The following is a 27,646-nucleotide window of genomic DNA, read 5'->3' as shown; positions in this document are numbered from 1 at the left end:
GGAAACTTTCACAGTCAATTGCTCACTGACTGAGCAACCCAGGCACGACTCATGAGTAGCTCTCACATCTTTACTTCTGCCAGGTATGCAGGACAACTTCCATTGGAAAGTAGGAGAGAGGTACCAGCAGATTTAAAGCTGTGAGAGCTGGTCATGAATCTTGCCCAGATAGCTCAGTTTATAGAACAATTGTTCACAAAAGGTAAAGGTCAAGGTCAAGGGTTTCTGTCTCAGTCCAACACACAGTTTTAATCTTCCAGAAAGTTTTAACATTTATGTCTGTTGTAGAAAACCAGAAGCTCATGCCCATCAATACCCTCTCATATATGTTTATGAAGGCGCAAAAATATGAACTGTAGTTTGTAGGGAAAAGCAGGGTTCAACAGCCCAAGTTTCAAATGGACAAAGGTGGGGAAGAAAATAGGTATGTCCTTTTCGAAGGGACTATCATGGCATTTTCCATAACCAGTTAGCAAACACACAAAACCTGAATCAGATGGCATGACAGAGATTCAAATTTCACTCCTCTCACATAGGAGTCCATTGGCCTGTGCCACTTCCCTGGGCAACTAGAATGAAAAAGTGTCATCCAAATGCCAGTAAAAAATCAATACTATACACGTTTCATTTGTGGCTTTTTGTAATCTTTTAACATTTACCTAGTGAGTAACAAATGCTTGGGCCAACCATATGCCTGATCCTGTAGCAGATATGATCTACTTCTATGGCATATCACATTTACTGGCATAGCTGTGAACAGGAGACAATGATATGACCAGATATCAAGCACATTTACTGTGAACCCAACACTTCATTTTTCCTAGTGTGGCAATACTTGATGGTCACTGCTAATTTCAGTCCGATTCCAATTTATTGTAGTCTGTGTTTGCTTCACTAGAGCAATGAAGCTTTCCCTTGATAAAACAGTCGAGACTGCATTTAGTAATGCCAGTGTGACTGACAGGCGAGGAAACTTATGATCCTGCCAAAGAACTGTGGTGTGAAAAAACTTCATTCTGGAATTTGAAAATTTGTGCTTCCACAAAACACTTAGTTCTAGAGATTGCTCAACCTGTCTTCAATTTAACTGTGCTGTCCAAAACAAATGTTAAGAAGAGCAATCCCCAAATTCTAAATACTAAAATGAACTGTAACTTGCATACAGAAGGGCAGTTACCCAAAAGGGGTAATGATGTATCAACAATATTGTTAATCAATATTCAGAACAGGGTAGTAACATTTATAACATGTTTTACCAGTTTCAGAAAAGGAAGTAAATTTCTCTTTCTGAAAAACTTCTGTATAATATTAATAAGATGGCAAAATTTAAATATTTTATGTTCCCTGCCAGAGCAAGTACTTTCAGCTAAACATCCCTAAAGTGAAAACTGTTTTACTGAACTAGCTGAAGATGCTTATGCTATTTATTTTCTTGTCAAATAATTGAAAAGACAATGTCTCCACAATTACTACAGTAGTTGACCTTGGGAGCAATATGCAACATTACTCAATTTGTCCCCATCAGATGCTTTCAACTATGAGGTGGGAATAAATCAACATAACATATCACAATTGGTAAACATTTTCCTTCAAAAACATTATTCTGCCAAAATACACACAAGCACGTCACTGAAGTTTGGAAGGTAGGAGAAAGATACTGGCAGCATTGAAGCTGTGGAGACAGGGTGTGAGTAGCACCTTGATAACTCACTCAGTAATAGTGCTGCCCACAAAAGGCAATGCTCCAGGTTATAATACTAGTGTGCAACAGAGTTCCAACCTGCAGGAAGTATCAAAGAAAGTAATATTAAACATTAATTTGCCTATGAAGAATATAATGATATATCTTAGATTCATAGGTAAAACTCCTTAGTTCATTACAATGGATATCCCTTCTAAGACTTGTCAGGTGCACTTTCTCGTTTCGGCAGATGTATACAATATGTACCTGGAGTCAGCACAAACGAACACTGGCCATCATGTGATGCCCAGTATCGAAGAAAAGCATTATTTTGTGTCTTGTTACAAACGAAGTAATTTTTAAAGCAGAATTTTATGTGCCCATTCTATGGAATGGTCCCAAATTAGCCTAGAGTATTCGTTTTATCAATATATATCAACAGTGAAAGTAAAACATGAAGAAGAATCAGTTCTCTAGCAATGACTGAGTGCTGTTGCATGGTGCTAGCAGACAGCATGGGCCAGGGCAGCATGTGAGTTGTTGCAAGAATACTTGTTACCCTTTGTGTTTTACTGTCCCTGTCAACTTACATAGATAATACAAATAACACACTAGACTAATTTGGGACCATTCTATTGAACGGGCATGTATACTTTTAAAAATAATAATAATTTTGTTTGTTTGTTGGGAAACAAAATGACACTTTATATCGACAGTGGGTGTCACACGGGAGATGCGAATCCAGCTCCACACACCAAATCAAAATTACGAATATCTGCTGCACCTGACGATTCCTGGGAAGTATACTCTGTATACCGCAAACAGATATGACAATATCCAAAACTTACTTACAGACAGTGCTTAGTTCATTCTGATATTTTTATTACTTTCATTAATGAAACGTGCATGCTATTTTAAAGCAAATACAACTTACTGAAGGAATTGCAACACCCCCTCTAACAGTTTCCCATTCTCCTTCGGCATCTTCTTCTTCTTCCTTCCTCCGTGTTCTCTCTTTCTCCTTTCGTTCCTTTTTGTCTTTGCGTTCCTTTTTTTCCTCTTCCTCCTTGTCTGTAGTTCTAATAAGAAATAGGAATAAATAAAGTGCAGTAGGCAATGACCCAAATACAAACACTTATTAGAATATCAGATATCTCCTATTCCCATTTTTCTTTCATACATACTTTTTCAAGAAGCGTTCTCGGAGATTCACATTATACTTATCATCATCATCGCTACTTTCCGATTCAGATTCGGTACTTGAACCCCAGTCAGTGGAACTATCACTTCCTTCATCTTCATCGCCAGATTTCTGTAAAATAAAAAAATATTCTTATAAGTAAATGTGTTCATTAGAGATATAATACTATGTATAAATATAGTAATCAAATAAAACTAACCTTCAAGAACTTGCTAGAATCAAAAGTGCTTCCTTCTGACCCAGCTTTCTTAAATGTAGCCGAGGGCTTCTCATCTTCTTCAGAATCTCCTTCATCTTCTAAAGATAGCAGAAAAAATAGAGATAATTCGTTGGACACAACATCATCATTACCACCACCAACACCACCACCACTATGCTCTGAAACCCTAGATGAAATTACAAAAATTACAATTTAAAACACAGATTTTCAGAAACAACTGTAACCAATCGCCTTTTGTGATAGTTCAGTTTTTATTATACCTGGATTAAAGTTGCCTAGCAATTCATAATCAGATGGTATACTATTTTACTGATAGTTTGTAGCACTGTGGGGTTTGTCCTGCAGCAAGGGCAAGACAGGAAAAAACAAAACAAGTAAGCACTGAAAGTAATGATCTATCAAATATTTTCATTCAATTAGAAGTTACAGTTAGTAGAATCCATTGGTTTAATCCTGGTGCACAAAATACTTTGAAAAATATAATTTCTACTTATGCTGAGTACACAGCACTATACAAACTTCGCACAGCAACAACTTCCAAGTGCTTAACAGGGTGTAAACAAATCAAGGTCCTAAGTTAATGTTCCGGTCAACACTTGCAATTTGGAAAGCTGCACATGGATGCTTTGGTTGGTATGGTACCAAGTGCCATGGGTTTCGAATCCATGCTAGATGGCATGGAACTCAATGATCACTAGAAGTTGCTGCAGCAGTCATGCAGTAAGCCATGACTGTGGGCTCTCCTGGCCCCGAGTCTAATGTGAGGGCGCCACTGTGGAGCACGTGGTCCCAGCAGCCAAAAGCGACATACCCTGTCGTGTATTTAGGCAGCTGCATCTCACTCAGCGAGGTAGTCTGGTGTTCGCGTTGACATCTTGCTTACAGACATTGTGTTTACGTTGTGTGTGCTTACTTCCCTTTTACAAGTGTGCGTCATTTCAGTTTCGCGAGGTTGTCTCTTGTGGCCCTGTCGCTTAATACTTTGTTGTTGATCTTGGTGTCTTGCTCGGTTGTCTGTCGTCGTGCTTGTCCTTCCATTCCCATTTGTCCGTCTTGTTTGTTCGTGGACCGCTCCCATAGGTCCCGCCGCGTTTTCATTAGCAGCAACCCCGCGAATAAAATATTTATATGAACTCATCTATAATGTATTAGTTCCCATAGAGTACGACATTAAGGAATGCTGGACAGAATGGAACTTATTGCAGGGCTTGATTTTGTCCACCACACCTAGAACAGCTTTCAGCACCCCCTCCCCTCCTACAATATCCTGGTCAGACCCTGTGCTCCTTATGCACCCATTGCCATACCCCTGGAACTGCCCACACTGTAAGACGTGCTCTAAGCACCCTCCTACCATCACCTTATAACTGGCAAAACATAGACTATGTAAGAGGGAGTCACCTGTGGAATGACAAATGTCATGTACCAGCTGTTACGTAAACACTGTTCAACCTTGTGGTACATTGGTATGACCACCAACAAGTTCTCAGTTAGAATGAATGGACATAGAGTGTTTATATTGGCAACACACAATACCCTGTTGCACAGCATGCTCTACAACATTACAGTCGTGAAATCTGTGCCCATTTCACCATGTGTGCCATCTGAATTTTTCCCTCAGACATCAGTTTCTCAGGACCCTGCACGTTGGAACTTGTGTTGACAACATGCCCTTGGTTCTAACCACCCCCCTAGCTTTAATTTATGTCAATTTATTTGTTCTCAGTTACTATTCCGTTTTTTCACAACCTTCTAAATTTCTGTCTTTTGTTTTATGACCTGTTTTCCACTGCCCTCAACCTATACAACATACAATGCACTTAGCTTTCCGCTCTTAGTAACTCTTGCGCAATGATTTGTTGGTAATCTCTGTCTTATTATCCTATCTTCCACCTTTTAAGCTCTCATTTTTTAAAATCCAGAGCATTCCTCAACAATCAGTCTTTCCTTCTCATCCCGTCCAATAAGGCTCCCCTGACCTGGGATTCTGGGCAATTTTCCAGAACTCTTCCCATTTCTTAAGCCTCATCACTCCTTTTCCTTCATTCCTCTTCCTTGCCTTGCAACCCATGAGGAGGAGGAGGAGCCACTGGCTCCCAAAGCTTGCACAATTACACACACCCAGTTTTTTTCTCCTGTTGCCACTTGGTGAGCAGATGTTTTGTCTATCCAATTACATTTTATTTTCAGAATTGTTGTACTTTACTGTTAATGTGAAAATTTATACAGACTATGTGGTTGAAACAGTTTTGCGAGTTGATATGAGCCATCACCAAGAAAAGCTACACAGATATATTGGTGTATGCAGTGCTACATGCCATACGGCATAGAGCTCAGCACTGCTGGCTAGTGTGCTGTGGGTCACCAGTTCAAATGCAACCACCAGCAATTATTTATGATTTACTATTTGTAGACTGTCCTCAATGTTTCTTATGTTGTAAATTCTGGAATATTCAGTGTTTTAGAAATACCAGCACTCTCTTTAAAGGAGTTTTGTTGCATTTTGATTCTATGTCGGTGTACATACTACAAGTTCTTCCAGTGCCAAGTGTTGTACTTCATGATGAACTTCCTTTCCAATTTAGATTTCACTGTAGTTTCTTCCGTGACTGAGATTGGTGTGTTTAAGCTGTTTGATATGTTTTAACTTTTGTGTCTAATTTTTTGACTATGGATGGGTCATAAGCACTGTTGTAGGCAATTGTTTTTTAAGTGTATACTTCTTTAGATTTTGCAGTAGGTTCAATATCTTGAATTTTGTTTTAACAGTGACTGTTGACCTAAAGGACACTAGTTTGTGTTGATTTTGATGCCATTACAAAGACATCCGAAGTGGTGGGTTCCCTACAAATTTGGAAATTATGTTTGTTGTTGTGACATAATGTTTAAGGCAAGAAAATTAATTCCATTCTGTACTTGGTGTTTAACTGTAAACTGTATTTTGGGATGTGTATTATTATTTCTTCTCTAAGCTCTCTACATCAATGGTTGTCCCACTGTACAACATCAAGATGTTACCAACAACATAGCATTGATAATAAATTATTTAATAAAACTATACTTGCTACTCACCATATAGCTGAGATGCTGAGTCGTAGAAAGGCACAAGAAAAAGACTGTGGGAAAGTTAGCTTTCGGCCAACAAGGCCTTTGTCAATAGTAAAAAACACACACACACACACACACACACACACACACACACACACACACACACACACACAAGTGCAGCTCACACACACATGTCCACAGTCTCCTGCAGCTAGAGCCTGTTATTCCATCAGCATAGAGGCCAGCTACTGCCCATTGCTGAACAATCATTCTGATGCAGATTTTGTTATTAACAGTAACAAACTGTGGGATAATATAATCTCGAGCAAATCCATTCACATGTACATTTCTATATTACTTAACTTCTTATGGCTTAATACATTATTTTTTATTATTCAAATTGTGTCCGTTATAGGTATGTTAGCGTACATGTTAATTAGGCAGAGGTATGTAAACCTTCTTGACCTGGGTTTGGCGCTGTCTCTGATGCTGTCAGTTGATAACTGTTCTTTATGGAGTAGTTGATTGTATATGTCTAGGATATTCTGAGAATTTCATTTTTTTAGTGATACTGAATCCAGGACCATTTAATGAATTGAAAATTGGGGCTTACTGGGTGTCAAGCGTTGCGAATTTTCGGCTGTATCTGAGCTTTGGGCTGCAGGATTTATTGTTATGCAGTTAATGGCTTCATTGGATGTTAGAAGATAGTTGGAGTGTTAAACAGAGTTTTTATTCTAGCTTGGTATTTTGGGATGGTATTTAATACCAATTCAATTATACCATTATTTTTTAAAAATCTAAAGTATTCTCACACATGCATTATCATGCCTATGCCACCTTTGCCTGGCTTAGTTTCTGAGGAAGTACATATGGAACACAGCATTGCATGGAAGTGAATCATGAAATATGTGAAGACCAGAAAAGAAGAGACTCAAAGCTTTTGAGATTTAGTATGATGAAAGAATGCTAAAAATTATGTGAATAATAAGAAATAAGAATGTTTTTTGAGGAACTGGCACAGAAAGGGAACATGGAAAATGCCGACTAGATGAAGGGAATGGGTTAAAAGATGTGTTAATGACATGAGATATAGTACTTCAGGGAGCTGTGAAGGATAATAGCTGAAGAGAAAGGCAGAGACTGGAATACCAGATGAATATTACTCTCTTTCAAATTCTGAAGGTGGCAGGGAGCAAAAGGCTATTTACAATTTTTACAGAAACCAGACGGCAGTTATAAGAGTCAATGGGTACGAAAGGGAAGCAGTGGTTGGCATGGGAGTGAGACATGGTTGTAGCCTATCCCCGAAGTTCTTCAATATGTATATTAAGCAAGCAATAAAAGAAACAAAAGAAAAACTTGGAGAAGGAATTAAAATACACAGAATAAATTAAAACTTTGAGGTTTGCCAATGACATTGTAATTCTGTCCGAAACAGGAAAGGACCTGGAAGAGCTGTTGAACAGAATGGAACGTGTCTTGAAAGGAGGATATAAGATGAACATCAACAAAACCAAAACGAGGATAATAGAATGTAGTCTAATTAAATCAAGTGATGCTAAGGGCATTAGATTAGGAAATGAGACACTTCAAGTAATAGATGAGTTTTGCTATTTGGGGAGCAAAATAACTGATGATGGTCGAAGTAGAGAGGATATAAAATGTAGGCTTGCAATTGCAAGGAAAGTGTTTCTGAAGAAGAGAAAGACACAGGGTACAGATTTAAAGTGTCAGGAAGTCTTTTCTGAAAGTATTTGTATGGAGTGTAGCAATGTTTAGAAGTGAAGCAAGGACAATAAATAGTTTAGACAAGAGGAGGATAAAAGCTTTCGAAATGTGGTGCTACAGAAGAATGCTGGGGATCAGACAGATAGATCATGTAACTAATGAGGAGGTTCTGAATAGAATTGGGGAGAAGAGGAATTTATGGCACAACTTGACTCACAGAAGGGATTGGTTGGTAGGACATGTTCTGAGGCATCAAGGAATCACCAACTTAGTATTGGAGAGCAGTGCTGAGGGTAAAAATAGTAGAAGGAGACCAAGAGATGAATACATTAAGCAGATTCGGAAGGATGTAAGTTGCAGTAGGTACTTCGAGATGAAGAAGCTTGCACAGGATAGGGTAGCATGGAGAGCTGCATCAAACCAGTCCCTGGACTGAAGACCACAACAACATTGGGGTTTTAGGGATGTGCAGCATTTATTACTTTCAATTTACAATTGTACCCTATTTTAAGGACTATAAGATGCAGTTTTTGCTTCAAAAACTTGCCTCCAAAATTTAGGTGCATCTTATACTCTAAATTAATATAAAAATTTCAAAATTTTGAGTATTGATTTAAAATTCCTGCCAGTCTTAAAAGTGGCTATGTATTTGATGCCGTGGGAAACCTCTCTCTATCTGGCAAAATTGGATTCAACTGGCAGCAGCAGGGCACTGATGTGACGAACATTAGTTGTAGGGATTCACAAGCTTGCTAACACTGTCTCCGTCCTTTTGTGGTTTTAGGGCGCACAACGTCAACGGTCATTAGCGCCCAGACTACTTTAGGAATGCACCGCGAGTCACAAGTTTAAAACAGCAACGAAACGGAAAACACGATGAAAGACATACTGACAGGCATAGGATTAAAAAAGAAAACAGCATAATCAAATGTCCTTTGAGAGGGTTGTCAAATTGATAAAATGAAGAACGCGAGCAGCTGCTCGTGGGTCATCCGCTAAAATGGCTTCTACAGTACATGGCAGGCCAAGATCAAGACGCAGGGTGTTAAAATCCGGACACGACGTTAAAATGTGGCGGACCATCAGCAAGTGCCCACATGGGCAGAACGGCGCCGGCGCAGCCGTCAGCAGATGGCGATGGCTGAACCGGCAGTGGCCAATTCGCAACCGGGCCAAAACTACCTCCTCCCGCCGGTAAGGGCGTGAGGAGGACGTCCAAGCCACGGGAAGAGCTTTCAAGGCCCGAAGCTTGTTGTCTGGAAGTGCAGCCCAATCGGCATGCCACAGCGATACAATGCGCCGACAAATTACTCTGCTACAATCTGACGAAGGGACACAACAAGAAGCTGTCCGAGGCTGGAGGACCGCAGCCTTGGCCGCGGCATCTGCAGCTTCGTTCCCAGGGATACCGACATGGCCAGGAACCCACATAAAGCTAACCAGAGAACCGACGTCCACCAGCTGCTGAAGAGAGCGTTGGATCCGGTGCACGAAAGGGTGAACCGGGTACGGATCACCGAGGCTCTGGATAGCGCTCAGGGAATCGGAGCAGATGACATATGCAGAATGTCGGTGGCGGCAGATGTAAAGGACAGCCTGGTAGAGGGCAAAGAGCTCAGCTGTGAAGACCGAACAATGGCCATGGAGCCGATATTGGAAACTTTGTGCCCCGACAATAAAAGAACACCCGACCCCGTCATTGGTCTTAGAGCCATCTGTATAAATGAAGGTCATATTAATGAACTTCGAACGAAGTTCGACAAAACGGGAGTGGTAGACGCAACCAGGGGTAACCTCCTTCGGGAGCGAGCAGAGGTCAAGGTGGACGCGAACCTGAGCCTGGAGCCAAGGTGGCGTGTGGCTCTCGCCCACTCGAAAGGTGGCAGGGAGTGAAAAATTAAGGTGTTGAAGGAGGCGACGAAAGCGAACTCCAGGGGGTAGCAGGGCGGAGACATACAACCCGTATTGACTGTCGAGAGAGTCATCAAAAAAGGAACGATAAGACGGGTGGTCGGGCATTGCCAGTAGCCGACAGGCATACCGACAAAGCAGTATATCGCGCCGGTAGGTGAGTGGCAACTCACCAGCGTCAGCATGAAGACTCTCGACGGGACTAGTATAAAACGCTCCGATCGCAAGTCGTAAACCCCGATGTTGTATGGAGTTGAGGCGGCGTAAGATGGATGGCCGTGCAGAGGAGTATACGAAGCTCCCATAATCCAGCTTGGAGCAGACGATCGACCGATATAGGCGAAGTAGGACGGTTCGATCCGCTCCCCACGACATACCACTGAGAACACGGAGGACATTGAGAGAACGGGTACAACGGGCAGCCAAATAAGACACATGTGGAGACCAACTAAGTTTCCTGTCAAATGTAAGACCTAAAAATTTTGTTGTCTCCACGAATGGGAGAGCAACGGGACCGAGTCATAAAGACGGTGGGAGAAACTCTTTGTAGCGCCAGAAGTTAATACAGACCGTCTTCTCGGCAGAAAAACGGAAGCCATTGGCGACACTCCAGGAGTAAAGACAGTCAAGAGAACGCTGAAGACAGTGCTCCAGGAAACACGTATGCTGCGCGCTGCAATAGATGGTAAAATCGTCCACGAAAAGGGAGCCTGATACATCAGCTGGGAGGCAATCCATTATTGGATTGATCGCTATGGCGAAGAGAGCGACACTCAAAACTGAGCCCTGTGGCACCCCATTCTCCTGGCGAAAGGTGTCTGACAGGACAGAACCCACACGTACCCTGAACGGTCGATCCATTAAAAAGAAACGAATAAAAAGAGGGAGGCGACCGCGAAGGCCCCATGTATGCATGGTGCGGAGAATGCCCGCCCTCCAACAGGTGTCGTAAGCCTTCTCCAAATCAAAGAACACAGCCGCAGTCGGGCACTTCCGCAAGAAGTTATTCATAATGAAGGTCGACAAGGTAACCAGATGGTCAACAGCAGACCGGCGCCTACGAAATCCACATTGTACATTGGTAAGGAGGCGTCGAGACTCGAGCAGCCAAACCAATCGAGAGTTAACCATTCGCTCCATCACTTTACAGACACAGCTGGTAAGCGAAATGGGTCGATAACTGGAAGGCAAGTGCTTGTCCTTCCCCAGCTTAGGAATCGGGACAACAATAGACTCGCGCCAGCATGCGGGAACATGTCCCTCAATCCAGATGCGATTGTAAGTACGAAGAAGAAAACCTTTACCCGCAGGAGAAAGGTTCTTCAGCATCTGAATATGAATAGAATCAGGCCCTGGAGCGGAGGACCGTGATCGGCCAAGTGCGTTTTCGAGTTCCCGCATGGTGAATGGGGCATTATAACTTTCACGATTCGAGGAGCGGAAGTTAGGTGGCCTAGCCTCCTCTGCCTGTTTGCGGGGGAGGAAGGCAGGGTGGTAATGAGCGGAGCTCGAAACCTCTGCGAAAAAGCGGCCGAAGGCATTGGAGACAGCCTCAGGGGCCACAAGGACGTCATTCGCGACCGTCAAGCCAGAAACTGGTGAGTGGACCTTAGTGCCAGATAGCCGGCGCAGGCTACCCCAGACAACAGAAGAAGGAGTAAAACTGTTGAAGGTGCTTGTGAAAGCAGCCCAGCTGGCTTTCTTGCTTTCTTTAATAATACGACGACACTGTGCACGTAATCGTTTATAATTGATACAATTCGCCACTGTAGGGTGGCGTTTAAAGGTGCGTAAAGCACGTCGACGAGCACGTAAAGCGTCTCTACATGCTGCGGTCCACCAGGGGACCGGTACGCGACGTGGAGAAGAAGTAGGGTGAGGGATGGTATATTCAGCAGCAGTGAGAATGACTTCCGTGAGGTGTGCGACCTGACTATCGCAGCTTGGGAATGGTTGATCCTGAAAGGTCGCCCTGGAAGAGAAGAGCCCCCAGTCCGCTTTGGAGATGTTCCAACTAGATGAGCACGGAGAGGGGGTATGCTGCAGGAGATGGATAACACACCGGAAGTGGTCGCTCGAATATGTATCAGAAAGTGCATACCACTCGAACCGGCGTGCAAGTTGGGGAGTACATATAGAGAGATCTAAATGGGAATAGGTGTGAGATGTGTCCGAAAGAAAAGTAGGGGCGCCAGTATTGAGGCAGACAAGATTGAGCTGGTTGAAAAGGTCTGCTAACAGGGAGCCCCTCGGGCAGGATGCTGGAGAGCCCCAAAGGGGATGGTGGGCATTGAAGTCTCCAGTTAACAAAAATGGTGCTGGTAGCTGAGCAATAAGTTGCATCATGTCTGCCCTGGTAACGGCAGATGACGATGGAGTGTAAACGGTACAAATGGAAAATGTAAAAGTGGGGAGAGTAATGCGGATGGCAACTGCCTGCAGGCCGGTGTGCAACGTGATGGGATCGTAGTAAATATCATCCCGGACCAGCAACATAACCCCTCCATGAGCTGGGATACCTACCACAGGGGGTAGGTCAAAACGCACAGAGGTGTAGTGTGCCAAGGCAATTTGATCGCATGGGCGTAGCTTCGTTTCCTGGAGGGCTACGACGAGCGGACGGTGCAAGCGGAGCAGCAACTTCAAGTCCTCTCGGTTGGAGCGAATGCTGCGAATATTCCAGTGAAGAAGTGCCATCGTAAGAAAAAAAAAAAAAAAGGGAAGATGAAAGAAGGGGTCACCTCGAAGGCCGCTGAGGGCCTGGCTTCGAGCGAGCACTGCCGCCGCTATCAGTAGGCGGACAGTCATCGTCCATTGGGTCTATAGGTTCATCGGCCATCTTGGGAAGATGGCCGGGAGGGGGAGCTTCCTCCGCCGGTGAACGGCCAGATGTTCGGCTACCAGCGGTGCGGCCAGGCGAAACGGATGACGGCCTGGGGCGGCAACCGCTGGGTGGCGCAGGAGAAGAAATGCGCCGTGGCGGAGAAGGAGAACTGTGCTTCCTATTAGCCTTCTTGGAAGGTCGTTTGGTGGAAGCACCGGTCGAAGGCTGGGAGGTCGAGGTACGTAGGAAGTCTGCACGGGACGGTTCCTTCTTGAAGGCCCGTGCATCTGACTTCTGGGTCTTCGTCTTAGCAGAAGCTGATGAAGGGTCTGGTGTCTGTGGGGTGATGGGAGGAAGAGGAGACGTCGACCGCGTGATCTTAGCACTGGCCGAACGGACGACCGTGGTGCTGAAGGTCAGATCGCATGTCTGTGTTGCCACCTCCCTGGTAGCCTGAGGAGAGGCGAGGACAGTACTGTATTTCCCCGCTGGGAGCAGCGTGGGCTTCCTACTAGCCAATAGCTTGCGAGCAGCCGAGGTGGACACTTTCTCTTTGACCCGAATTTCTTGGATACAGCGTTCTTCCTTATAGACAGGACAGTCGCGGGAGGATGCGGCATGGTCACCCTGACAGTTCACACAACGAGGAGACGGAGGTGGACAGTCACCCTCATGGGCATCCCTGCCACAAGTGACACATTTAGCCGCATTGGAACAAGACTGTCGAGTGTGATTGAAACGCTGACACTGGTAGCAGCGCGTAGGTGTCGGGACATAGGGGCGAACAGAAATAACCTCGTAGCCCGCTTTGATGCGCGATGGCAGCTGAACACTATCGAAGGTCAAGAAAAGTGTCCGGGTCGGTACAAGGTCATTGTTGACCTTTTTCATGACCCTATGGACAGCCGTCACGCCCTGCTCAGCGAGGAAGGATTGAATCTCCTCGTCAGTCAAGCTGTCGAGGGATCTAGTATAGACCACACCACGAGACGAATTCAAAGTTCGGTGAGCCTCCACCCGGACAGGGAATGTGTACAGGAGTGTGGCCCGAAGCAGTTTTTGTGCCTGAAAGGCGCTTTCAGTTTCGAGTAATAAGGTACCGTTACGCAACCTGGTACAAGATTTGACAGATCCGGCTATGGCATCGACGCCCTTCTGGATAACGAAAGGGTTGACAGAGGAAAAATCCTTTCCATCCTCAGATCGAGAAACGACGAGGAACTGTGGGGCAGGCGGTAGTACTTTTGTCACTGGTAGCTGGTCACGTTTCCGTTTTTGGGCAGAAGTCGAGAGAGATGGAGTGAAATCCATTGCGGAGGAATCCCCCATGATTGCCAGCGTCTCCGATGGCGCGCTCCTTCCTTGTGGGGACCCTCTCAGAGGGCACTCCCGCCTTAGGTGAATGTTTACACCTCAGGTCACACCTCCCGAGAAACAGACGGAGGGACCAATCGGCATGGTCAGAAGGTATCAGCTCAGGCAATCACCCCTCCCCGGGCCTGGCCTTTACCAGGGGGTACGCGCGTGCCTTACATGTCTACCCAGGGCGGGGAATTACGCGTTACCCCGTCACCGGCTACGCGTGCGAACGCGTGGGTCGGCCTTCAGGCGCGCACAGGGAGGAGGGAAGAAGAGGAAAAAGGAGAGAGAGAGAGAGAGAGAGAGAGAGAGAGAGAGAGAGAGAGAGAGAGAGAGAGAGAGAGAGAGAGAGAGAGAGAGAGAGAGAGAGAGAGAGAGAGAGAGGGGGGGGGGGGGGGGGGGGGGAGAGGGGGAGAGAGAGAGAGAGAGAGAGAGAGAGAGAGAGAGAGAGAGAGAGGACAGTGTCTCAAACGCCGAGGCGGAGACCAGAGAAGGCAAGGAGAAGAAGGCAATGAGAAGGCAAGGAGAAGAAGGCAATGAGAAGGCAAGGAGAAGAAGGCAATGAGAAGGCAAGGAGATTATGCAGGGGAAAGAGTAAGGAAGACAGTGAGGTGGAGAAGAGCAAAGAAAGGAACCAACCAAAGGAAGGAAGAAACGAGAAGTGAAAAAGCAAAATGACCGCAAATAGAGGTCGTGGAACCGTCCGTCTCCGGACGCAGGCGCTAACTACCCCCTTGAGGGGGAGGGACTCCTTTTAGTCGCCTCTTACGACAGGCAGGAATACCTCGCGCCTATTCTTGCCCTGGACCCGCAGGGGGGGTCTCCGTCCTGCTCCACCATCACAAACCCAAAACACTGTCTCATCTGTAATGTGTCATTGCAGTCTATAGTGATAGTGAACTTTATTTTGAAAACGAATTGTGTTATTGGTAACAGCACAACATTTTTGTTTGTAGCTAGTTTCATAATGGAAAAAATAAGAGGTTTTCATCTGATGCAGGCTCTAAATTGAAAGTAACAGCATATGCAGAAGAACATGGGAACAGAGCAACTAAGCGGCATTTTGGCCCTCAAAAAAAACAACAACAACAACAACAACAACACTGACTGGTAGGCAAGTAAAGAAGACCTGAGGAAAATGAAGACTAAATGTGGAAATAGAGGACTGAATGCAAAGTGGCCAAAACAAGAAAATTATGAACTGAAATTGATTCACGGACACCATCAAAATGGCACTGGAATTCATACAAAAATGATTCAAATACATGCTCATAAGCTAGCGCTACTACTGAACGTAACAGACTTTAAGAGTGGAGTTGATTGGTGCTGTAGATTTATGAAGCATCATGGACTTAGCATGCGAAACAAAACCAAAAATCTCAGAAAATGCCACAAGAGTACGAAGAGAATATTAGTTTTCTCTCGTTTTTTATTCAACACTGAATGAAACCCAGTGTGATGCTAAGCCAAATAGCGGATATGGATAAAACTTCTCGGACATTTGATGTGTCAAGCAATGGAACTGTTGCAGTGCTAAAACTGCAATTATAAAAAAGTGGACATGAAAAAATGCACTACTCTGTTGTCTTTCCATGTTGTGCTGATGGTCCCAAGGGTTGGGTGCATCAGGCTAGTATAAAATAACCTAACCTAACGATCAACAGAGTGTGGGAGAGAAGGAAATGTGCTTTATTGTAGTAGAGTTCTCTTCTTGCGCTAGATCAGTTTATTAGTCATTTGAAAAATTCTGTGAAAGAGAAATTGAGAGAGGGAAACACAGAGCTTGCTGTTATTCCAGAAGGACTTACTTCGCAAACGCAACCTCCTGATGTCTCGATAAACAAAACATTTAAAGTGTGTATGAGAGAGGGAAGGACCAAATGGCAGATGGATGAAACCCAACATGAATTCACACTGAAGGGAGCTTTAAAATGACCTACACTCAAGCAAGTGAATCAGTGGGCAAAACAGTTGTGGTCTAGAGAGAGAGAGAAGACATTATTGTTAAATCTTTCAAGAAGTGCAGCATAAGTAACAATTCTGATGGCAATGAAAACCACCTTATATATGAAGAGGACAATAACGACGACAAAGAAGAAGAAGGAGAAGAAAAAAGCTCAGATAATGATTTTCAGGGATTTTAAAGGTCAGTTCGGATTTATAAACCAAGAATTTTTTTGTAATCTGGCAGTAGCAAAAATGTTAAAAATGTTGTTTTTTAAAAACTGCTTACAAATTAAGGTGTGTCTTATAATCCATAGTGTCTTATAGTACATAAAATATGGTAAATAATACATCAAATGGAAGAGCAACTCAATTTTGTTCATATACCTGTACGCATGCACATCCACCATTTCCTCTGCCTTTCACTAAAAAGTGCTAGTAACAAAGATGGTGACTAGGGTGAGCAGAAAGTATTTTATGTTTGCAAGGACTGAATCTGCTGTTACAATGCAATGTGTGTTCTGTATTAAGTTCCACTGTAATCCTATAAGTGATAACAGGTATAGATGGCATCATCAGTTTAAAGACGCCAGCTGTCTTGGGAAAGGGAAAAGTGCAGAACAATGAAGAGTGACTGAAAAATGTGTTGAACAAGTGAGATAGAGTTTCACGCATGGACCCAAAACTCAGACTACTTATGAATTAGCAATTCCAGTGACGTATGTGTGGAGACTTTTATGAAGACATTCACAACTATGCCATTATTACTTGCAGATGTTACAAGTTCTAAATCATAAAGCTAAGCTTCACGTGCCAAATACACAAACAAAATGTTTGAGCACGATACAGATTTTCTGGATCTTGTCATCTTCAATGGTAAATCATCATTTCAGCTATGTGGAAAAGTGAACGTACACAATGTGCACATCTGGAGGTCAGCAAATAACCATGAGATGGTACAGATGAAATCAGTATCACCTAAACTGAATGTTTTTTCTGCCATGCTCTAACATTTCTTTGTCGGTGAAGCAACAGTAACTGAAATTTCTTACCTTGTTGCACTAGCACTTTGGATCTTCTTTCATTTGGAAGAAACAGAACCATAGAACTTTATTTGGCAGCAAGATGGTACACTGCCTCACTGGTGTAACTCAGTACACAACTGGTTAAATGACATTATATCCGACTGCTGGATTGGTTGCAAGGGGCTGGATGACAAAGCCTTTTTCACATGGGCACCATGTTCACCCAATCTGTCACCACGCAATTTTTATCTTAAGCGTCCCATGAAAAGTCCTGTGTATGTGGCTCCGCTATCAGCTAATCTAGCTGATTTAATAAACAGGATTGAATCAACTCTTGCAACAATTACTCCAGACACACTGATCAAGGTTTGGGAAGAACTCGCCTACTGATTATTTATGCCATGTGACATATGGTGCTGACATTTAACACTTATAAGAACAACTGCTAGAGTTGCTCTTTCATTTGACATATTATTTATAATTGTAAGTTGAATGTGATAAGTGCCACAAAGCCTTAAAACCCTGGGATTCATTTTGAAACACCCAGAAAATCCAACAAATAACTGACGGCATTGTAAGTGTTGAGATTAAGTTGTGGCAGGCCCTAGCATATGAAACAGAAAACTGATAACAAAAAGATTCAGCTGCATATTATCACCACTATTATTTATCTTTAACATCAAAGAAACAATGAAGCAAAAAAAGTAATTCCAGACTAGGAACAAAAGTGCAACGGAAAGAGACAGCAGTGTCATAGTTCATAACGAATATAGCCTTTCTGGCCTAAAGCAGGGATTGGGTTGGGTTGTTTGGGGGAAAGAGACCAAACTGTGAGGTCATCGATCTCATCGGATTAGGGAAGGCTGTCGGCCATGCCCTTTCAAAGGAACCATCCCGGCATTTGCCTGGAGCGATTTAGAGAAATCACGGAAAACCTAAATCAGGATGGCCGGACGCGGGATTGAACCCTCGTCCTCCCAAATGCGAGTCCAGTGTCTAACCACCTAGCTCTGTAAAAGCAGGGATTCCCATACTCTTTGTCACTGCATAGCATTTGACATCATTAAAAAATTGGGGTGCACCACTACAGCCCGTTCACTATTTAATGAACCCTGAGGTGTAAGGTTCAGCAATGACTGCCACAGGGATGAGGAACGGCATGCGGGGAATAATTTTTCACCGTATCACTCAGTGCTGACAACGCATACCAGTACAGTGCCGAGCAATTACTATGTACGGTAGAAGTGTGACACACATAAGTAATGAGTTGTAGCAAGTGATATAAAGTTAAATTAAGCTGGTTGAGACACAAATATTCAATGAATAAGAAATAAATTAACATTTAAAATACTTATTAAACTTTTACAACACAAATGATATAAACCAGTTGGAGAGAAATAAACTCCACATTCAGCCTGTCAAAGATACCTTCTAAATAGGCCAACATTTATAACAACTGATAATTAGCGAAAAAATTTCGTGTGTTTCTTTTTGTCACCTAGAAACATAAAATTTTCCGATCTCAGTTCCATTATTTAGTTAAAAATCTTGCCATGAGAGAGCCATCTTACTTCAGTGTGAAGAAGCAAACTTTTAAATTTACCTCCCATATCTTCACACAGTAGTGTAAATATCCACGAGATTAAGAGCTCTTGTCTTTATGAAGTTTATTACCTTTGCAGCATCTGTCAAAACAATATGAAGAGTTTCGGGTGTATCCTTAAAAGGCAATGCTTTTTGCTGTATCATACGATATCTGCTTTGACAATCAGGCCCAATTTTCTTCACTTTTGCTGCCATCTCAGTTAAGTGACCAAACATTTCCCTTGGCCCCTTCTGTACAAATGCTAACATATATTTGCGAAAGAATAACTACTTATAACAAATAATTACATTCAAAATGTTTTCTGCTGTAGCATTTGACTCAAGTGATTTGCAAAATAAAAACTCTTCTCTTATATTTTGATGATATGAAAACATACCAAAACAAGTAACCCTGCCATTTTTGTGACATCTGTACTCTCAAATATTTTAGGCGATGAAATACACGCACTCTTGCAGTTGTAATAACAATGTTTCTTCACTACTGGAAGACATGTCTTCAATTCTCCTTTTTCCCATTTCTTTGGCCACCTTTTCCATCAATACTGCTTGAACCACATTGCTAGATATGGGTAAGAGACACTCACCAATTGTGTGAGTTCTTCCTTCCTAGTAAAGTCTGAGGTTTTTATGAAGTTAGTATGAGTGTTGACAGAATTTACCATAAATTCTGATTCTTTTCATAAAACACAGATTTTCTCAGAAAAAAGTAAGTTTATCAACTAACTCAGAGAACTTGGATAACAAATGGAACATGGATAACATTAAAAAAATACTTTGTGCTTTGATTTGAAAGCATTTCTAACCGTACTACATGCTGGGGAATTGTTTCGTCACTGGTTTCTGTACCAGCCTTTTCTACAAAGTCACATTTTCAGTAGCTTTCATCATACTTGAAGTCTGGTGTTGGTTTATGTTTTCTAACTGCATCCTTGGAGGTAGGGGCCTCCATGGCTTTAAAATCACTTCACAGTTAATTTAAAAACACAATCGTGTACAAGTCGCACAATAAAGTTGGTATCATAGGGCCACATATAACGAAGTGACAACAACAAAAATAAAATATTTACTGTGTAATGATTGCTGCAGTGCCACACATTAGTACGCCATATAATTTGGGAGCAGTTGCAAAGTACCACGAAAACTTTCAGCTTCATACAGACAAGACCCCATAAAAATACCACCAACATCAATACAAGATGAATAATTCCTGGCCAAGGCAATGACGATCAATGAAGGGAGGGTGCTGAGGGTACAATCCGACCTTCCTGTATCCTATGTACAGTCCGAAACAAACATTCTGCAGTAAATCCATTTCCTTTAACATTATATACATGCCTCTTTTACCAATCAGTTTTCTCACTATCATTTTCCTTTAGAAATAAGAGAATGATTTTACTTATACCAGAATGGTTTGTTTACTTGTACGTGTACCGCCTGAAATGTCCTTGCATACTGCAGTCTGGAAACCCCCGGTCTCAACGAAAGAAGAGTTATAAAACCTGTCAATGCAACTGACCCCTGACTTTGTACGTAAACTGTGTCAAGGCTAAAGAAAACAAAGACAATATTGATCGATAGTGTTAGGACAGAGAATGGTGAGCCGCTAAATGATAAAATTAAGAAGATATAGTAAGAGAGTGAAATATTTAAGTTGAGGCAAGAAAAAGAGTACAAGCACTGACTAAGAAGCCTTTGAAACTTCCCGGCAGATTAAAACTGTGTGCCGGACCGTGACTCGAACTCGGGACCTTTGCCTTTCGCGGGCAAGTGCTCTACCATCTGAGCTACCCAAGCACAACTCACGCCCCGTCCTCACAGCTTTACTTCCGCCAGTACCTTGTCCCCTACCTTCCAAACTTTACAGAAGCTCTCCTGCGAACCTTGCAGGACTAGCACTCCCGAAAGAAAAGATCTTATGGAGACATGGCTTAGCCACAGCCTGGGGGATGTTTCCAGAATGACATTTTCACTCTGCAGCGGAGTATACGCTGATAAGAAACTTCCTGGCAGATTAAAGCTCAGATGGTAGAGCACTTGCCCGCGAAAGGCAAAGGTCCCGAGTTCGAGTCTCGCTCTGCCACACAGTTTTAATCTGCCAGGAAGTTTCACATCAGCACACACTCCACTGCAGAGTGAAAATCTCATTCTGATAAGAAGCCATTCTTCTTTTGAGAAAGTAGTTTCCAAAACTGTATGGTAAGACAACAGCAATGTTACTAAGTGAAATACAGACTGACAGAAAATCCAATAAAAAAAAGAAAAGAAATGGAAACATTTGATATGTGGCACTGCAGAAACAAAAAAAAAATTAAAAATTTAGTAACAGATAACTTGTTCTACAGGAGGTACTAGAAAGAAAAGGACAGGAAAGGCATCTATGAAAAATCCTTACCGTAAGATATAGATGGGCTCAGGTATATAGAAATCTTGTTATTGAAAGGGGGCAACAAGTGGGGAAAAATACCATTCGTATAAAGCACTTGTTCAGCGTAAGAAGAAAAGAAACTTTAAATAAACATCATAATATTTAAAACAATAAACTCACCTTTAACATCTTCTTCTTCATCATCGTCCTGATCTGGATTTTCTCTGAACTTGGAAATATCATCTTCAAATTCCTTATTGTATTTTCGTAATTTTTGCCGAAGAGATGTCAGAGATTTTGAGTTATTTTTTGACATGTTTTTCCTGTAATTAACATTTTGCTTCAGAGGAGTCTACCTACATTTTAGTGGAAATGATAGTTTCTAGGAAATATGTAACCAGGGTGTAATATTTTGAGGTTTATACCTTCCTTCACGATCTTCCCACATTTCATTAATGAAATCTTCCATTTCAACAAGACAACGAATAAAAAATCGGGGATTCTGTCCATTTTCTTCCTTATTTATAACAGGGATAGCTTTCGTATGGGCTCGCTGTAGATCTTCAAAACCTGCCACAAAAAATTTAGTTTGACTAAGATGAAAAATTTCCAAACATCTATGAAAATTTACATACACCTATCTAAAGGATAAATATTTTCTATGGAAACAACCAAGTACTATGTCTGTTCATCTTCATCCTGTTTCTTCTAGCACTAACCACCACGACCATCATTTTCATATGTCAACACAAATAGTGGTGGAATACAAAAGTGTTCTCAAAATCACAACACAATTACTTAAAAAACTGAAATCTGTGTTTATTAATCACCCAACAAAGTAATGTTACCACTTTATAATAGGTACTTACAACCTAGAATGTACTTAGCTGGAAGATCATAGTTTGTGTAGGATATATAATTTTTACTGTCAGGCAAGTAATATTCAGATATATGCTAATATTTTCTATATTCACATTTTCTGACAAGGGTTGGGAACATTAGGAAAAACATCACGAAGTGTAAGTACAGTGCCACTACAATTCTTTAGAATCACAAACCAACCGGCATTTTCAGTTGCAAGAATAGAGGTGAAATGTAAAATCATTTTGAGGTTTAACAACAAATAGTTCTGGATGCATTTGCAACTAGTAAGTACCTATTACATAGTCAGTTTCTTCCAATACTGAACTGATACACCTGTCTGTATGGCAGGACATGATAAGAGTACAGTTTGTGAACAACATATATTATTCCTCCCATCCTCACCCTAGGATTGCAGAGGATGCAGCTGCCCTTCCCTGCCTGTCACTGGATATACCCTTGGTAGTGGGGAAAAAAATCTGGTTTCTCCAAAAGTTTGCCCTTTATGCTATCAGCAACAGCATCACTATGGCTTTTTAGTTAATTTTATACCTTACATTAAACATAACTCAATTTTTTTTATATGGGCTACATTTACATATTTATGCAGCTCACTAAAACACTTACTTGACAGCATGCTACTCATATCCTTGATTTTCTTATAGTTCCTTATTTGCTTTATTATGTTGGTAAGCTCTTCATATCTTTTCTCCTTGGCAGATCTGACAACTCGTTTTGTATCTTCTTCTTCATCACTAAACTGCAACGTTTAGGGAAAAAAAAAAACAAATGGAAGTTTACTACACAGCTCGGTTTACACAAAGTTTAGGTCTTTTTAAGTGAACAGTAGAGAAAAATACCACACACTATGATGCCACTGGGAGAGCTGTCCACACAATAACAAACAAAATGTACTTTATGATAACAATTATTTATGGATCACCAATGCAGAACTGTACGTGGTATTTAATTTTACTGTACAAAAGAGGGAACATAAATATGAATCTAATGAATAATAAAACAGAGAACTATATGAAATGTAACAGTCAGTCATTTTTGTGGTATTTAAAAAAAGTTGTGTGCAACCAGTTAGCTGACTGTTACATTTAATATAACTGCATGCACGGTTGCTGAGTGCAAGGCCACAAAATGTTTAAAACATCAAACAGAGCACCATAAATGAGTCCAAATTGTCTGTTTTTGTTCAAAACATACATTAAGTCATATTCAAACATATTATTCAGCAAAAATTGTGAATATAACAACAATATTACAAGTTTCCATGTCTAAATCATGACCAACATGATATGCTCAAAATTATAAGAACATCGCTAAATTGATGAAGTCCAAAAACTTACATAACCCACAGAAATTGTTCAAATTGATGCAATTACTATAGATGGAAATAACAAGAGAATAAAACAGTTTGGCGTACCAAAAGCCGACGGATACTAAGACAATAGTATCAATTAATGGAACATATCAGGTAATAGTTATAAGATGGTTATATAACTCAAGAATACACTAAACAGATTTAGAACGATATAGGTTGCAGTAGTTACTCAGAGATGAAGAACCTTCCACAGTACAGAGTAGCATGAAGAGCTGCATCAAACCCCTCTCTGGACTGAAGACAATAACAACGATAACACGACACTTCTCATAATACATTTTGTAAATTGGTTTTGGAGCATTTTTTCTCAATTTATGAACATCTCATTGATTACCGGCTGTTTCAGCCTTCCCTAGTCCATACATGGTATGTTTGAACTGTGGGTATATATAGAAAAACACACACACACACACACACACACACACACACACACACACACACACACACACACACACACACACACACTGAAAATGACGTGGTCTCGAGGTTCATCTAATATCTCTTTTCGCAGTACTTACAAACCTATTTAATTTCTTTTTAATATCAACAAATTATGTGAACAGACACTTGTGACTAATGTAGATACTACTAAGTATGTACCAGTTAACTTCCTGTTTACATTTATTACATTCATGAACTGTTTCACACTGAGGATGCTACAAAAGTAAATCTCTCCCCTGGCCTGACAATGGTGTAACATATTTGGGCCAACGAAAGAATCCGATTCTGCCAGTCTTCTCTGATTCGTGACATAATGGTGTTGTAGTGGGTGACGTCACTAAGGCGCGGAGTGTTTGAGTTGGTTGTGTAAGAAGATTTAGTGTTGTACTTGATGGTGCCCTCTGGTGATGGATGTGGCAAGTTTGATGTGTAGTATTGGGTTCATTTGAGTTTTGGTTGTCACTGTGCTAATGTGGTTTTGAGTTTAGGTAGTTGGTGCAGTAACAGTGCTTGTTGAAGCATTTTCAGTGTTTTTTTTTTTTTAAAAAAAAGTTTGTCTGTGAGTGTGTAGGAGTGCGCACCTTCGCGAGTGGGCGTGTGCAGGTGGTGACCTACGTAGGTGGCTTGCCGCCGGAAGCTTTTGTTGGTAAGTAATTTTTGTTTTGGTTTCATTCTAATTGTTTTGTGTGTTGTATATTTATGGTACGTTGATTGTGTTTTAACTGATGTAGTGATTATGGGGTACTTGGGTTTTTGAGTTGCTGGAGTTTTGGTTCCACTTTTCAGAATTGTAGGTATTAGCTTTTTGGTTATAGCTGTGGTTGAGCTTTGTAGGTCAAGGAAAATGTTCGATTCTTGTAATTTTGCTGGTGTAGTGGAATGCTGGTATTTAAGTTTTTACATTATTTGTTTTGGGATGGTGCAGTATCTTTTTTATTATTGTATATTTAGCTTGTCCCCACCCTAAACCCCCAATTTTCCACAGTTGTCTCATTAATTTTGTTTTATTTTTCAATGAGATGTTATTGTGTTTTGTTTGCATTTGTTGGCATGTTTATGTAGTGATGTCACTGTCATTTTATATACGCTGGAAATAGCCATTCCCACCAAACTGATGATGTCATGACTCAAAACTGATGGATGAAATCAGATGCCTCTGCAATGCCACATATTCTAATCATTTGCGAAGAAGTATCAAGGAAATTACTAATAATTCAATATATTTAAGGAGTTTATAAATTTGGGTAAATCTGTGAACACACAACTATTTTCCACTAATGTATTTGATTTTAATGGAGAGAAAGACAAAGTGACATCTAAACTGGGTGAAAATGAACAATACCAAACTCAGCTTAAAAATTATGCTCTTTGTCTGAGATTTACTCAGACAAAGAAACAGACTTACCACCTTCAATTGAAAGTCAATTTTTTTTTTAGGGGAAAACAGAAGAATGATCCAACTATTATAGTTGACAACTCTAGTACATATGCTTAAATATCTAACTGAATTTAAACTAGTCAGCCCTTATTAAGGTTTCAAAAGTGTTGTACAAAAATGGAACATAGCTTCTCTTTATTGCCATACCAGTTAAAAGTTATAATCATAAAATATAATCTCTCACTTAACAACACATTACTCAAATTTACCTCTAAGGAAATTATATGGGTAAATCCAAATTATGCACAAACATTAATGCTCCAATAACAACAGACATGAACCATTAATTCATTTAAAGAACTTAACTGGTTTCACCTAAAGTAGTTTATGGACACCAAGAAAAATGTAAATCAGAATAGCTAAATGAGCTATTTGAATTCAGCTCCTTGAAATTTGGTAAGGGTTACACCATGCCTTCCCTCTCTTATTTTGTTGTTGTTGATTTATGATACATGTATCCCGCAAAATACTTTCCGACATCTGTTTATTATGTACCACAGGCGTTCTACTGATACAGTTTTAGTTATTTACACATAAAAGCACATTAAATATTGGCCTCTGGTTGTATTGACATCAGTTTATCACCACAACAAAAAATTTATGGAGACAGGTGTCAATCCCCCACTCAAACCACAAGTTCAGGTCCAGCCTAATTAATAAAATTACACCCATATTTCGGTATTAAATTTACTAGTTACTAAATTTATCCATAATGCTGAACAGTTGCAAATTTTATCAATCATTTATACAAACTCTCATATAATGAGTAAGTTGTTTATTCATACAGATGGTTTACATAATAATACTAGATACTTCATCATAACTGTTGCTGCATCATTCACCGACAACTACCTAATTTTGTCATGTAACATATTCTATTTTAGCAGTATTTGATCTAAAAGCTGCAAAATTTTTCTATGGCTTAGAATATTTATCACTTGTGAATTTATTTTATCACTCTGACTGAAATCTTTAATGGAGTATCTGCTGGAAAAGAAATGTGTGTAAATAGTTTTTGTTCCCCTCCAACAAGAACACTGAGGGGTAAAAAAAAAAAAATAAAAAAATAAAAAAATAAAAAAACTTGATAACAGTGGCTTTTCAAATCTCTATAGCAACTACATCCAAATTTTGTCATCACAAAGCACAAGACTGATGAGACTTATTGATTATTTAGTGAGAAAAACATACTACAAACATGGGACGAATAGCAAAATGTCACAAAATATTGAAGTTTTAGCTATGCTATTACAAATCATCTGTATGTTAACCAGCAGCAGCATGAAGAGCATCTAGACAATAACTAAATTTGTCAAGCTTTAAACACGTATCTGCTTTCATAGAAGTTACAGCAACTCTTATTCTGTCCTTCACTTCTTCTATGTAAAGAGGTACAGGGAAGATGAACACACTTTCCTTCACATATCCCCACATGAAGAAGTCGCATGGGGCCATGCCTGGCGATCCTGCAGGCCATGAATGCAGGGCAGTGTCTTAGTGTCCCATGAATATAGCTCAATAGGGTGCATAAGACTCCAAGACACTGTCCTGCATTCTTTGCTTCAAGACTGCCAAACATGACCCCATACGAGTTGGAGATATGTGAAGAAGAGTCTGTTCATCTTCACCTTACCTCATGACACACATGAAATGAACAACAGATAAAAATCAGCCATAACTTTTGTAAAATTAGAACCACTGTGTGGAGTTATGACGAATTTAGTTTTCATTTAGACCTTCTTTGTGCTCCTGCTGGTGGACACACACAGAATTTGTAATAGCATAACTAAAGAGTTAATATTTTGCAATTTATACTATATTTTTAGTATGTTTTCATCAAATATGGAGTTCAAGTCATTCTTTTAGAATCTCTCTCTCTCTCTCTCTCTCTCTCTCTCTCTCTCTCTCTCTCTCTCTCTGTGTGTGTGTGTGTGTGTGTGTGTGTGTGTGTGTGTTTCTGTTGTTGTTGTTGTTAGGGCATTGCTGCAACATTAAAGTCGGGTCAATTGCTGTATTATTCGTGCGCACAAACGACGAGCTTTAATTTTCCCATTTGTAGATCACTATGAACAACTGTATGTTAGAACAAGCTACTAAGCAGAAAGCAATTTATGACTGTGATTACTGCTAAGAAAAACTACACCGACATATTGGGTAGTTGCTACCGTAACACACAAACTCACCGTAAACTGTGTGGCAGTTGGGCGCTGAATCTGCTCATCATCAGATGCACTCTCCGTCTCCGAATCGGAACCTCCGGTCGCGAAAAACCGACTCATTTTCTGTAGCTTTTAGAGACTTTATACTGGAAAACAAAACTGTGTACTAATAATCTAAATAATAAATAACCCGCCTGTCATTTAGTAACACATAACCTCACTGCACAATATGGAATGTAAATTTGGCAACATATATTGCACTGAGAGTTGCATAAACTTGAACACGAATGTAAGTTGTACAAAATAATAATTCAATCCGCTTAATACCTACCAAAATTTATACAAACAAACTCAACACATAACAACCACCACAAACACTCCTCTCGTAGCACCCTCGTGCTGCAACATACAGGCGTCTAAAGCTAGCGAAATGAGGGATG

At 41.0% G+C, this 27,646-nt stretch overlaps 1 protein-coding gene across 1 annotated transcript in view; it reads right to left on the bottom strand.

The window, feature by feature from the left end:
• Positions 1-27,646, bottom strand: part of LOC126203138 (eukaryotic translation initiation factor 3 subunit C) — a 73,244-nt gene extending 45,598 nt beyond the window's left edge. Inside the window, exons 1-8 of the mRNA XM_049937385.1 lie at positions 27,538-27,646; positions 27,231-27,352; positions 22,403-22,535; positions 21,340-21,484; positions 21,095-21,237; positions 3,082-3,179; positions 2,866-2,993; positions 2,616-2,760 (exon numbers count right to left, since the gene is read on the bottom strand). Of these exons, the coding sequence (XP_049793342.1) occupies positions 2,616-2,760; positions 2,866-2,993; positions 3,082-3,179; positions 21,095-21,237; positions 21,340-21,484; positions 22,403-22,535; positions 27,231-27,326 (888 nt within the window). The 5' untranslated portion in view covers positions 27,327-27,352; positions 27,538-27,646. The remainder of the gene's footprint in view (positions 1-2,615; positions 2,761-2,865; positions 2,994-3,081; positions 3,180-21,094; positions 21,238-21,339; positions 21,485-22,402; positions 22,536-27,230; positions 27,353-27,537) is intronic.

This window comes from Schistocerca nitens, chromosome 9 (genome assembly GCF_023898315.1).
Source record: "Schistocerca nitens isolate TAMUIC-IGC-003100 chromosome 9, iqSchNite1.1, whole genome shotgun sequence".
NCBI classification, from domain to species: Eukaryota; Metazoa; Arthropoda; class Insecta; order Orthoptera; family Acrididae; genus Schistocerca; species Schistocerca nitens.
This window is presented reverse-complemented; position numbering and strand designations above follow the sequence as displayed.